Here is a 14109-nt window from a genome sequence, read left to right as displayed (position 1 = left end):
CAAGGCCTACATGCAAGCGGCCACGAAAACTGCAGGCAACCCAGATCGGCTAATGCTCGGGCTGTTGCGCGGGGTTATACGGTGACTAGCGCTCGTATATGGTGCAGTGCTTGGAAGAGAAAGAAAGAAAGAAAGAAAGAAGGAAAGAAAGAAAGAAAGAAAGAAAGAAAGATGAAGGTGGCGTGCGCGGGGCAAGGGGGGGGAGTCGCAAGGGTCGTGCAACGGTGTGCCGCGTTTAATAACGAGCGCCTTTCTCTGCTCCCCCCGTCACGATGTGGGCCTTCGCGTTAGCTCCGAACCTGCTGCGCGCGGAGCTCTCTTGCGTAGCTTCTTGGAGAGCGTCAAAAGGGCGCCGCGCACGCGTCCGCGGAGAGCGGCCCGCAGCGTCGGAGCGACAGTTGCGTGCAGCGCAGCGAGAATGGAGCGGACTTCGTAGGACATCATTCCTCGACAAAATGAGGCGCAGGTTAAGTTGGCCGGCAACAGATTTCTTAACCGACCTCGGTTGTGCGTAGCACGTGCGCTGCATGGATGTGCGCGGGGGATTATATTTTATGCGAAGCATATTACGAGGGCTCAACCCAGCTCCTCAGGCGCGGCGGTGACCATGAAATCACGTGACACCGTGACGTCACGACAGAGGAGAAGTGGCTTTGGCTCAACTCTTGCAAGACGGGCTGGGTGGGAATCGAACCAGGGTCTCCGGAGTGTGGGACGGAGACGCTACCACTGAGCCACGAGTACAACGCTTCAAAGCGGTACAAAAGCGCCTCTAGTGAATGCGGTGTTGCCTTAGAAACGCGCTGTTTCTAAGGCGTGCGTCTCTTGCTCAGGCGCACATTTCGTTGCCGCGCCGAACGCTGCTTTGCTCGACGCTCACCGCGTCCAATGCGGGGCGCGTAGTCGCTGCCCTGTAGCCCATTGTCTTACACCCCTTGGCGGGTCGACGGGAACGCTGTCGCGTTCCACTCTTGAAGGCGAAGAAGTAATGCATGAGTTGTTTCTTCGTCTAGCCGAACCAAATATAGCCAAGCAACAGCAGTTCACCAGGCTAAACAGTGGTTCAACAACTAAAATAAAGGCTAGTATGCTTCGCATCCTGGGCTTAACCTTACCTAAGCCACAGCCATTTTTTTCTTTTTTGTTATTTTATTTATTGTTATTGTGAGACGCGTGCGGTTGGTAAATCCGATAGTCTTCGAGGCAGAAAGAAGTCGGCACGATGGAGTGGAAACAAGAAGAGCTCGGTAATGGAAGAAAAAAATACTAAAATGCTAATGTTGCTGCTGATAAAAAAGAAAAAGACAGCAGACTTACGTGCGACCTCACATAATAACAACCACATTTACAGCGAAGCTGTTTCTTTCGAGCAGATAAAATAAAGATTTCTGTTGCCTGTGATCATGTGACATACATTAAAATGCTGCCCGCATGTGACTCGCCCATTTGAAACCGTGCCCAAATGTTACGCTTTTGAGCTATTGTTGCGTTTTTTTTTTTTGCAAGGACGGTAATTTATCAATGCATATTTCATTTGGCGAGAACATTAGATCTATTGTTACCCCTATTTTCACGGAATGGTCCTGGTGGCACTTATAACCCGAAGGGCAGCGGTTAAAATATGCGCAGTTCATAAAACACACATAACGCTAATGAGTGCCTGCATACGTAACTGATTGCAAAGCCCGCGATTAACCCACACACTTGTAACTATAATATTGCCTGCCTAATCACCCATAATGTACCCCTTATTTTCGTGAAATATGAAGAACGTGTCTTGCTTAGTTCACCAAGGACATAGAGGAAACCTACTGCGAACCTTCTAGACGTTTGAAAATGGGTAAAAAATGCAAGGCCTCAGTAATCATTCTCGGCGTTTCTATATTAAGCAAGAAATGGTCAAGTTTCGCCAAACATTTACGCATAAGTCCATTTCTAGCAAATGTAAGCTCGGTGTAACGTATAGAGTTTTCTTCCGCGCTACTGAAGCATAGCATAAGATAGACATTATAACGTTTTCGAGAACTTGCGAAAAAAAGATTTCTTACAGGAGCTAGCTTTGATCCACACACATGCAACTTCGCACACAATTTTGCCATAGTGTTCCCCCCATTTTAGACAAATTTGATCTCGGTAGCGTTTTGTAGTTGTGCCAGGGCAGCCGGATAAATTTTTTCGCCGCTTGTAAAACACACTCATGACGCTTTGGAGGGCTTACATACATAGTTTATTGCAAAGGCCGCACCTAACCCACAAACTTTGAAATTTCTCTACGCACCACCCCTAACGTGCCCCTCATTTTGACGAAATGTAAACTTGGTGTAACATAGAATTCTCACGGTAAAATGGGAAACATAGCTGATAACGACTGTATGGCACTTTCGAACACTTGCTTAGGAAATATTTTGCAAAGGCTGTATTTGATCCGCGCGCATTTAGCATCCCCATACTACTTGTAATTTGCCATAGTGCACGGTCCCCCCATTTTCGCTAACCTTGATCTTGGTGACATTTGTACGCGTATTTATACCAGGGCAGCGGGCTGCGTGTGAAATACAAACCGTGCTGTTCACAGTCAGAATGACAATAACGAAGAAAAACATCGAGACACCACACACCACGATATAAGAACTTTACATGAACAATGAACGTACAAGAACACACCTTTAGAGTCATATAAGCTCTATTTAGCCACAAGTGTAGGAAACATCGATGCATATGTCGGAATGAATGTCAATAAATGTCATAAAAAGACCAAGATCTTAGTCGTGCCTTCGTCGAGCATGCATCCTTTGTCAAGGTAGGCAATGTCTTGGCGGAATAAGCTTCTTTCGCCGCGCCGTTCCAAACCAAGTAGAGAAAAAAAAGTACAGATGTAATCAAGGGCTCATGCGTAACATCTGTAAGGTCAGGTAAAAGCGTCTTTAGCACAGGAGGTCACTAGCCGCTGTCAGAAACACACGACTGTCGTTCCTAGATCTGTACCCGATCTTTTGTTAACTGTACGAACCGGTAATTCGGTTTATCCACGCTCGAGTTTTCTCCAAGGTTTCAAGAACGCGTGTTTGGAATCGCTGGTTATCCAAAATATAATAAAAAGATGCACGTTTAACACAGCGCAAGCCAATCTCGTCAATGTGTACTCTCGAAGCCTGGTACGCATACTCATGGAGGCGCTTTGTTTATATTACAAGTGTAGAAAAATGGGAAGGTGGGGCATACATCATGGCGGAGCGTCTCAAAACGTATACATCTAAAGGCTGGCGCTATCCATTTCTACATGTCAACGCACACACACATACAACAGATACAAACGTATCCGACCCTATGCAAAGAAGCACAAATGTTATGCCGAAAGCAAATAAAGCTAGGCAGGGAGGTGTTATAGATACACAAATATTGTTCTTATTGGCTCATTGTTAACGAGGGATGTGCGTACATATTCAGAAAAGAACAGTGCGTATTTTCGACATTGATCAGTGATATGTTTAGTTCATAACTGAGGGGAACATGGAAACAAAGACGTCACCCTGCGTACAACATCGACTTTCTCATTAATCGTACAGATGCAGGCGAGCGAATCTGTGAGCGAATCAAATAGTCTGTTACGACTTTAAGATTGAAAACCACTGGCACACGGAAGTTTAGTCAGAGTGGTGCACTATGTCTCTCTATCTTTCTATATAATTTAACACTGGATCGACATGCCAACGCCGGCCTGTGACGTCACAAACGGCGTCCAACCACGCCCTTAGCAAAGAATCTGCGGTATATTCGGTTATCTTACACTGGTGCTCTGTGTTCCAGAATAGTTTTATAACCCCCGAATCAAAGGGATGAAATGATGATGCGTGCAGATACGGATTCAGCGTTTCTGTTCGTGGCAGGCGTTGAAACCATTTCGACCAGATATGTATGTATACAGCGTTTGCGCTTTGTATACTCGTCAGGCTAATCGGTCGCCGAGTGGAGCAGCCCCCGAAGCCCGTTGAATGGTTAGCAGGCCTATACATATGCGAGCCGCTTCTACAGAACGACGCACGCATTCCCTGGTGCAGAGAGAGAGAGGTGAGCTGGCTGACGACGCGCAGAGGGGTCAGCGCGGGGCCGCTCTCGACGTGATCACGCGCTCTGTGAGCAGGTGGCGATCGTGTACGGTCACCATCACGGCCACCGCTGACGGGAGCACGTGTGCTACGCTGAAAGGTGCCGCGTGCAGAATGGAGCGCGCGATCGACGGCGAGGGCCATCTCCGCGAAGTGTGGAGGCATGTTTCTCGTCGCGTATATAGCAGTCCATGGCGCGCACGAAGATCGAGGCAGTATAGGTATACTGGGCTCGCATATAGCGTAAATTGAAACGCGAGCAGTTAACGAAAGCTAATTAGAACACGTATAGACATAATTACGTGAGAGTACGAGGGAAGAACCCCTCCTTGTAGCCTGTTTCTAAGCCTCCGTGTAGCCCGAAGTGTACGTTCTAGAGCCTGCTTTAGGGCACTGTTACAAATTGAAACGAGAAAGAAAACGTAGTATAACGTGCGCTAGAGCGAGAGAGAGAGAGAGAGAGAGAGAGAGAGAGAATAGAAAAGCCTGCTGACCGCACCGCAGCTCGCTGCTGACACCTGACCATCGGTCACTCTCGATTTATTCGCGTTTGAATTTATGCTGACAATTCACATACAGAGCAGTTCATTTACGCTAGGGTGGCTCGGCTGATCGTTATATTGACGAAGGTGGCCCGCCAATGGCAAGCACTTTTTTGCGAACAGAAAGGTTGGTGAGCTTATACTGGTGTTCTAGGGGACGCAGAGTTGGCAGAAACATTAATCTGTGAGCCAAAGTCGATCCGCGCGAAATACCCGGTTATATCCGGATACGCGGTTATAGGCAACTATATGATTCGTCGTGATAACCAGCCACTTTCCCAAGCCTTTTGTCGCGATCATGAACAGCAACGGAATTAATATCAACTCAGATGCGAGTGAACCTTGTCCTCGAGAATGTATCTCCAGCTCTTGGAATTCAGCCAGATAAGCAGGTTCCACGTTCATCATCATCGTCATCATTGTTAACAGCCCATTTTACGTTCCCCGCAAAAAGAATGCCTGTCCCATAGATCTACATACAATTTTACCCCTGTCTTGCGCCAGCTGACAACATCATAATTTCATCATTTCATCACATCACCTATAGTTGGCCTTCTCTGCTGGGTGTTCCTTCCTTTGGCGCCCGTTTTGCGACTCTCGTAAACCAACGGTTATCTGCTCTGTGTATTACGTGGCCTGGCTTACTTCCTTTCTTCCTTTTCTAGTCAAGTCACTCAACTAGAATATCGCGTTACAATGTTATTAATCAACAGTAACGCACAGCAACACATATCAGTTCTTGAGATTGCACTGCGCATGTTATGTCAATGTTTTCCCGCGCTTTATTTAACAGCCAACGCGCCCTGACGTTGCAGTGACCACTGGCTTGTCTCATTGTTCTCTTTAGTCCAGCTGCCCGTTCCGGCTTATGTGCTGGCCGCCGGCTACTTCTCCATCTTCCTGGTCTCCCTGTTCTTGCTGGCAGGTCTCTTCCTGGTGAGTATACGCTGCGAGCAGCAGATGCTTGGCAGCCACCGCACTGCTAAGCCGGAACTGCCGGTATTTTTTTTTTCCCACTCACTCACTTGCTTCAGCCGCATTGTTCTCTGTAAAGAAGAAAAATAAAGCACGAAATACAGAACAACACTCAAACGACAGCAAATGAAGCGCGTCACTAGACGTCCAACAAACTAGTGACACGGAGGAAAACAAGGAAGAGCTGTGAAGAGTATGGTGTATCCTTCCGTATACACCAGGGAACGAATTCACAAAACTTTTTGCTCGTAAGAATTATTTGCCGTTCACCGGCCGTCTTCGCTAATGACAGGCCAAGCCTCATGATTGGCTGAAATTTGATTGGCTGAAAAAGAAAGAGAGAGAGTGCGCGCGCGTGCGTGCGTGCGTGTGTGTGTGTGTGTGTGTGTGTGTGTGTGTGTGTGTGTGTGTGTGTGTACTGCTGTTACACGTTCGTGTAACAGCACACTGCTGTTACACGTTCGTGTAACAGCACACTGCTGTTACACGTTCGTGTAACAGCATACTGCTGTTACACTGCAGTATACTGCTGTTATACGTTATACACGTTTAACAGCAGTACGTATACTATATACGTACTGCTGTTATACTGTTATACTGTTATATATACGTACTGCAGTACTGTTATACGTATATACGTTTAACAGCAGTTATACTGCTGTTAAACGTTCGTGTGTTTTGTGTGTGTGTGGGGGGGGGGGGGGCAGGAGCGCGCGGAGGGGTTGGGGGTAAGGCTCAGCATGGTGGTATGAGTGGAACAAAATGAGGTGTTCGACAGCTCTTAAGCGGCAGTATTTGTTTATATGGTGCGTAAACAGTGTATCTGTGCTACTTTTCCTTAAAGCATGTCACAGAATACTGCTGTTAAACGTTCGCTTACGGAACCCTCGAAACAACTAAAATTCGCGGTGCATACAACTAAAACTCAGAGACGAGTGTGTGTGAATACCAGGAGTGTGAAACATACTTTCAAGCGTAGGTGGCCACAACGCAGAGAGTATAAAACGTTAATCGCGAACCCTGGCTTACAAGAGTTGTAAAGCAGCGATCCGTTATGAAGAACAACTGTTTTATGTCACAGCTGTCCACATTAAAACGCAAAAAACCTAAGCATTCAACAAGAACTAGTTTGAAATGGTTTGTACCTAAGAACCGTACTAATAATGGTTGTCAAATGTTGTGCTACACTCTACTGCATTTATTAAACAGAGAATCTCAATCGATGCACGCATAGCTAAACAATGCAAATTTTGGTGTCTTGTGTCTATTATCTTGTGTTTGTTATCTGAAAATGTTTTTACGCTGTTTCTTTGTATGTACTCGTGTACCACTGCCAAGCCTCTGTAGGGTGCGTCGGCCTCGTCAAGCCCTCTCATTGGCTTTTTGCCGGCGCACCCAGCGTCTGAATGATGTTAAATAAACATATCGTATTGTATTGTATTGTATTGTATTGTATTGTATTGTATTGTATTTTTTCTTTATCTTTACTTTGATAAATATATCACACAAGATGTACAGATGGCGCACTCTTAAAGGGAGCATCTGACCGGCAGTCAATCGAATGCAACTGCAACATTCCTTCAACTTCATCAAAAAGGGATGGCGGACATGTCAAAGGCAGACTGAGATATCTGGGCTTTGGAGGAGTACTGACATCACAGTTTCGACTTTTCATCTTTATTCCGCTAAATAAAGGCCCTAGTCGTCGAAACACTGGAAAGGAATACTGGCAATCCTCAGAGCGTCCTAAATAATCTACTATGATATCTTTTCTACGCACTAGGATCCGTATTCATGAAAACCACTTACGCTAGCGCACCCAGGAATTGTGGACCTTCCCCCTGCGACTAGCCTGTCTCAATGCGCAGCATTTTGAAAAACGATATTTCAAAAGGCCGCCCGAATTTCAACAACTTTCAGTTAGCAACGTCGAGAGAGCACGCCCTCGTAATAACATGCGTGTTTTCAGAATTTATCCGTAAATTTCCTGCTGCGTTTTAGCAGTGTTTCAATCCTGACCAAAATTTTGCTGTAACGCAGCAGACTTTACTACTTAGGGCCGTGAATACGCATATTAATAAAATGGCGTATCCTCTCGACGTTGATAAATGAAAGTTGTTGAAATTCGGGCGGCCTTCTGAAATATATTTCTTTTCTTCAATCCTGCCCATTGATTTACGCTGGTTCACTACGGTGAAGTTTGACAGGTGACCGAAGTGGCATATGTCCGAAATTCCCGGACATGAATTTTTGGAAAGAGAAAATTTCAACCAATCCTGATGTTGGGCAGTACTATTGGCGAAGACGGCCGGCCAATGGCAAACAGCCCTTGCGAACTAAAAGCTTTGTGAATTCGGCCCCAGTTTCGATATCGTTTCCCAGGAGGTGTATGTACGTGACATGACGTCAGGACGCACAAGGTCGTCACGTGGGTGCCGACTATTGTGAATTTTGTAACAATTGTCTTTTGTCACATTGTCACTCGTTCCGGCTCGCTCGGTCGTCTGTTATGCTGCTACTCGTTGCGCGGCCCATAGCCTCCTAGATCGGGCGGCGCGCGCAACCCGATCTCGGAGTCCATGCGCGGCTCGGTGAGATGACGACGGTATCCGCTGTGAGAGCCTGCTGCTGTCGTAGTAAAAGATTTCAAAGCCGAAATAATAACTGAAGTTTGCACTTTTCTTTCTTTTTTGTTTTTGTTACGACATTCGTGCGCGCGCTGTGATGCGAGGGACTTTGATTATACGTTCGCTATTTGCGTGAGACGTTCATATTTAAGCGATGCTCCGGTCTATCTCCTCAGAAGGGAAAAAAAAACGAAACAAAAATAAACAATGCACTTTTAAAGGTCACTACACTTCAGCAAGTTAGAGAACAAAATAAATAGTTTTTATTGCGTTATTAGAAGGCTTATGACATACCGGAAAGGCTTATCCTGTTTACCAGAACAGTGCTATAAGAAGGTGAGCGTAACACAAGCCGGTTCCCGCCGGAACCGGCTTGTGGCACGTCCGCAGTAGCGGAGAGCGCGGTAGACGGCGTATATTTGTGATGACGCAGTGTAGAGGAAGAGCTGCCTCGCTGGAGGAAAGGCAGATTGCAACAGCGGAAAAGAAGAAAAGCTAGCAGACAGGATAGGCGAGAAAGCCAGACGACAGGCATGCATGCATAAGCGCTCCCACCGCGCAGGCATTCGCGAACGTACACGCGTTCGCGGAACGAATTCCACGAAAGAAGTAGAAAAAACAATGAAGAGGAGGGGAAAGGGGAGTTGGAGCAATACCACGAGTTTGCGGACACGCGTGTAATCCTATCGGCGAGCGTTTCCCGAACCTCAAAGCCAGTTTCGCCGCATCGGTAATGAAGAAATATACAACGCGACAAAGCGCAACAAAGTGTCGAAAAGAAAAGGGTGCGGGCTGCCCGCGGAACGCGACGAAAGGAAAGCGCGCTTGACGCCGCTGCGCGCTTTGTATGACTGACTGCCCCGCCGCGCACACGCAGACAGCCTGCAGCGTCTGGCACGCCGATCCGTTTTTCCGCAGGACCTCCCGTGCGAGGCGGGGAACACGTGTTGCGTTGCATGTGCACGTGTGGGCTCGTGTGCGTGCGAGTGTCTGTATGCAAACTGCGGGGAGCGTTCAGACAAGTGTCGGCGCCTTTCTCACGGTCCCCGCTCTCGCGCTTATGTGTTTGTTGAGGTTCTGTCGGCGGCTTCACGGTCTCGTGCCGTTGCGTGTCCAGAGACCAAGAACGCTGGGAGCGGGATCGGCGTGAACGCCCGACGCCTAAGCGGTTCATTTGCAGTTTCCGCGCGTGCTCATCGAAAGTGATCACTGCCCTAGGGGAGCTTCTGGCGGGGCGCGCTATAGAACTGACGTTGTGTACAGGCACTTACTTGGCCAGCGTACTTCTGCATGGTGCTCGCACGACGCTTCTTGTGAGGATAGAGGTAGCGAGCCCCAGCGCGAAACACTCTGTGCAGCAAAGTGAATGACGGCATCAGCGCGCGCGAAACAAAAACTGGCGAAACTGGGCGACAGCTGCAAGGAGGCGTTGTATACTTCGGTGTGCAGTATACCCGCATTACTTAGGGCTACATGCGTTTATTTGGTGTCCCTTTTTGTTCATTCATTTACTGCATATGCCTTGCGGCATAGGCGCGCGCAGGGGGCTATAAGGGGGCTAGACTGTCTTGCAACATACCCTCACCCCGACCTCCCATCCATCAAACCCTACTTCAGCCTTTTCCCGAAAGAGAAACGACGGGAACGCTCAGGTGTTACCTTCTTCCGCCCACTTGCTTTGCGCGACATTAGAAAGATTTAGGTATAGATGCTCGCTAAAGTGCTACAAAAAAATTCTCTCTCTCTCTCTCTCTCTCGTTAGATATATTTAGCTAGGGGATCAGGTGGCGACGTTTCTGCTCCATGCTACACTTCACATTTATATGAAAAGTTCTATGGGCTCGCTCGGCGTATGCTCCTCCCAGCCCGCCTCGTAATGAAGACACGCCTACGTTGTATATTTGTATATATCGTTGTTCCCCCTTGGCTTCTGCAGTGCGTTTTCTCTTTTTCTTCTGCTTCACCGCAAGGCCTGACCCGGAGGGTTTCGGAGCGACCCGTTGCACAGCGCCCCGGAGGGGGGATGCGGGGGGGGGGGGGTTGCGGGGGGGGGGGTTGCGTTAGGCTGCAGACCAATCAGTAGTGCCACGTCGTTGCTGACAATTTGCTTTATTGCATCGCATTCATTTGGAGGTTATACGGAGTTTCATATTCGTGGCTGGACGAAGCATATGCCACAGCGAGCCCTTGTGGAACGTATGTACGGTAAAGAAGCGCTCCTAATCGCCTCGGCGTTGACTGCGAGTTTCGGATGCCCGCACGTTGTTCGCATTATGTCTCATGCTGTACTGCTGCGCCACTTTTCTTGACTTTCCTCCTGCTGGGTTTGCAGAGGAAATCCAACTACCTGCTCGGCTGGCTGTTCGTGTCCGTGCTGTTCTTCTTTCCCGAGTGTGGACTGGCGCTCTTCATGAGTCTGCAGTACTGGGTGAGTATATACAAAGCACTACATACAATGCGGTCTCGTCCTGTAATGCCCCTCCATTTATAATGTATGTGTGTGTTGGAGACGGTGGTCGTTTATGACGCCAGCGTGTCGGCGCGTGTGCTTGTAGATCGTGTTGGTGTATGTCCACCAGACCTGCGTGAATGACGGACAAAGTTAAGCGGGTGCCCCTTTTGTCATCGCTGTCGTATCATGCGCTCGCACTCGACATTCTCAAATCGGCTAAAATATTTACAAAAGGCGTAGTGGACATGCTGTAATAGCGTTTTCGAGTAGGAAGATTTAATGCGTAATGTGCTGCGGCGAACTAACAGGGAACAAATAATTCATGTTAGACGCAGTTAGGCATGCAGACACGGACACACGAAGAGGAAGCACATATCAGTTTTGTATCTACCTGCTTTTCCGCTACTGTGGGACCATTCAGTTGATATAGTCGGAGTTTTTGCTGTCTTGTCTGCTCTTCTCGTGCCCGTGTCTGCACGCCTAGCTTTTTCTAACGCGAATCTCTGCCTACCAGCTCAATTTTCTGTCGTTCTAAACAAGAAATAACGCGCCAGCGAAGTTAGGTGTGTACGCGTGAGTAAAAATAGATAAATATAGGAACTTGCTGAGAGGAGGAGCGTGCTGCAGAAGCTGCTTCCAAGTTTCAATCAGTGGGACGCCAACGAAGGGCATACAATTGTTTGTTGCTGGGCAGCTGCCAGTTCGGGAAGAAGAGGGGAGGGAGGATGGGTTGCTTGAGTTGTTCATTCTGTAGAAACGACCGTAATCATCGCTCTTTAATAGTATGTCTCGCACTGCACACTTTCTCTGGTAATCGTTTTTTTTTTTTTTTCATGCTATAGCTCGCCTGTAAAAATGGTAGATGTTGACTCTTCGCGTTTGTGCAGTTTCCGTTTGCTCCCCGCCCTTACGGAGAGGAAAGTGCAGCAGTTTTGAACTTCCTTTTTGCTTCGCCAGCCTGTGTCTTTCTCCGCGAAGCTGGCATCGCGCAAACACGCAACCATCGTCTGTCGCCGCGTGTGTTTGCCGTCCAGTGCCCCCTAATCACGGTGTCCACTCTTGTATGACGCTTACGCAGAAACTGGACAGCAAGGGCATCGCGGAGCTGGTCTTCTACATCGTCCGCGCAGTGGTGAACGTAAGTCAAAAACGCTTCACGTATACTCGCTCTGCCTCGGTGTCCTTTACTGCTCGCCTCGCAAAATAAAATAATAATAATAAAAATAAAAAAGCTTGAGAAGCTATTCATTCGAACCCATCAGTTAGCCACTCCACCCGCACCATGCATGCGGTGTTTTCGCCGTAGTTCCGTGCAGCTTTCGTAAAACAGTCTCGCAGCCAAGCTGCAGCGGCAAAACGAAACACAAGAGCACCTCGCGGAGCCTTCTTTCACGGTTTGTGCGTCCAGTTCACGCATCGACGTCCCACCAAGTCCGAATAGCTCAGAGGTATACAGCATGATACAGGCGGTGCGGTATTAAGCGGTCAAGAACAAGGCCCACACTTTTAAAACCACGCCCGCAGCAAGGACAGATTCCGGGCGAGTTTTTGGACTGTATTCATCTCTCTGCAGAACGCACGCTTACAGCACGCAACTGTGCAGCCAGGATCAGCAGCACGCCTAAACAGTATAATACCGTCGACCCGTCGTCGTCGAGGGGAGGGGGGCGACCGCGCGACGTCCGGCGCTTTCGAGTGGCTTCTAAAATAACACCTATAGCTGCGCGTTGTGTGACCGCGGTGTCTTCAAGAGGCGAGCACGGACGGGAACAGGCCTCATGGTTCGCTCGGGACGTGAGGTTGAGCGCGCAATTTGCGGCGCCGCACAGAAGCGCGAACGGGTTTGCCGTCGGTCTCAGGGAGCGCGCCGGTATTATTATTGCCCACCCTGGCTGGCCGTTTCACAGTCCGCTGCGTCCCGCCGTGGCCTCATTGGTCCGACAAAGCGTGAAATTCGCGTCTTCCCGGGCCGACGAGGAAACGGCATGGTCGCGAAGAGACGCGGGGCGAGCGGCGCATGCCACCGAGCGATGTCTGTACGGCGGCGGGCTTGCCGCTGTGAGCCTGTGTCGCGCCTTTCTTCTTATTTCCTTTTTTCGTACTTCGACGTCGGTGTCTCGTTCGGCACTGTCTCGAAATAGCGCAGTTGCAAGCGATACTTCGCAGATAGCGTTTCTTCTAAAACGGTGGTACAGTATATCAGTTTTTACGAAACAGCTGTCGACGCGAGTCTATATACGTGCGTGTCCCTCCTGCCAACTGCGTCAACCTTTATGGGCAGAGAAAGAAAGAAAGAAAGAAAGAAAGAAAGAAAGAAAGAAAGAAAGAAAGAAAGAAAGAAAGAAAGAAAGAAAGAAAGAAAGAAAGAAAGAAAGAAAGAAAGAAAGAAAACAAAAACGAGGGGACGTTTCGTTTAAGCTTAACGGTGAACGAAAAAAGATACGAATAGAGACTGGGGTAAGATAGCAGCGCAGGCTCGTACCTTTTCGCGGACCTCTCTGTTCAGCGTTTCATACGCATACCAAATTGTATACGTTATACTTGTGGCACCTTGCTAAGCATGAAAACTTAAGGTCTCGCTGGCGTCGGCGCCGGAAGCTGTACTCTCTTCGCTGAGAATCCGACTGTTCCCCAAAGCTAACGCTGATGTGTGTGCCATAACTCAGGGTGTCGAACCGGAACCGAGCCCGTATTTTTTCCACCATTTTGAAACTGAAACCGAACCGGAACGAATCGAAGGAACGGTTCCCGACCCGGTTTCGGTGAACGGAGATTTCGAGCAGTCTGCATGGTAAAGAGAGAACTATATTTGCTCGAAACATTGTTGAGAAAAACGGGAGACGCCGCCGAGACGTAATGCGGCAGCATCGTCCAGCCACGCTCTGTACATCCTGGTCATATTTCAGCTCGCACCGAGCTGAATGCTATATGAGCTAAGTCACAGCGAAGATTCCCGTACTGTATGCATACGTTCCACGTGACACCGCTGTCAAGCGTCATTACGTAGTAGCTGTTCTGATTGTTTGTGCGAAAGCTGGTTGTCAAAATATGAATTTAAGAAAGAATATAGAAATTTGGAAGGGACAGGAGAGAAAGTATTCGAAGTCTTTCGTGCCTTAATGCTGTGCGGTAATGTACCTATCTTCTTTGGTGTCGCTTGCATTCGCGAAATGCCCGCTCGGCAGTGGTGCTTGTACTCATCTTCCCCTTTGGTGTGTCTCGCACGCAGGTGGTGTGCATCGTGTGCGTGCAGTCGCTGTACACGCAGTGGAAGCAGGAGAAAGCCGTCATGCGCCGCCTGCAGAACCTGAACGTGGTCGGAACGCCTCCTTGCACTCTCGTTTAAGGCTTCCCTTTCCTGCATGCCTGCACTTGTTTTCCGTTGTCCTCGTAGCAAAAAGGAAAAG

The 14109-nt window shown here is 48.5% G+C and overlaps 1 protein-coding gene and 1 long non-coding RNA gene across 3 annotated transcripts in view; one reads left to right on the top strand and one right to left on the bottom strand.

The window, feature by feature from the left end:
• Positions 1-14109, top strand: part of Rcd6 (Reduction in Cnn dots 6) — an 86407-nt gene that overhangs the window by 69996 nt on the left and 2302 nt on the right. Inside the window, exons 3-6 of one of the 2 annotated variants that reach the window (XM_065430058.2) lie at positions 5496-5584; positions 10583-10678; positions 11781-11840; positions 13932-14015. In XM_065430058.2, coding sequence (XP_065286130.1) covers positions 5496-5584; positions 10583-10678; positions 11781-11840; positions 13932-14015 — 329 coding nt within the window. Of the gene's footprint in view, positions 1-5495; positions 5585-10582; positions 10679-11780; positions 11841-13931; positions 14019-14109 lie in introns of both variants that reach the window. The other variant, XM_065430057.2, reaches the window with a different exon arrangement.
• LOC135900613 (uncharacterized) overlaps positions 5553-14109 on the bottom strand; it is a 36023-nt gene continuing 27466 nt past the window's right edge. Inside the window, exon 3 of the long non-coding RNA XR_010563909.1 lies at positions 5553-5694. This is a non-coding gene — a long non-coding RNA (uncharacterized lncRNA). The remainder of the gene's footprint in view (positions 5695-14109) is intronic.

This window comes from Dermacentor albipictus, chromosome 3 (assembly GCF_038994185.2).
Source record: "Dermacentor albipictus isolate Rhodes 1998 colony chromosome 3, USDA_Dalb.pri_finalv2, whole genome shotgun sequence".
In the NCBI taxonomy this organism is placed as follows: Eukaryota; Metazoa; Arthropoda; class Arachnida; order Ixodida; family Ixodidae; genus Dermacentor; species Dermacentor albipictus.
This window is presented reverse-complemented; position numbering and strand designations above follow the sequence as displayed.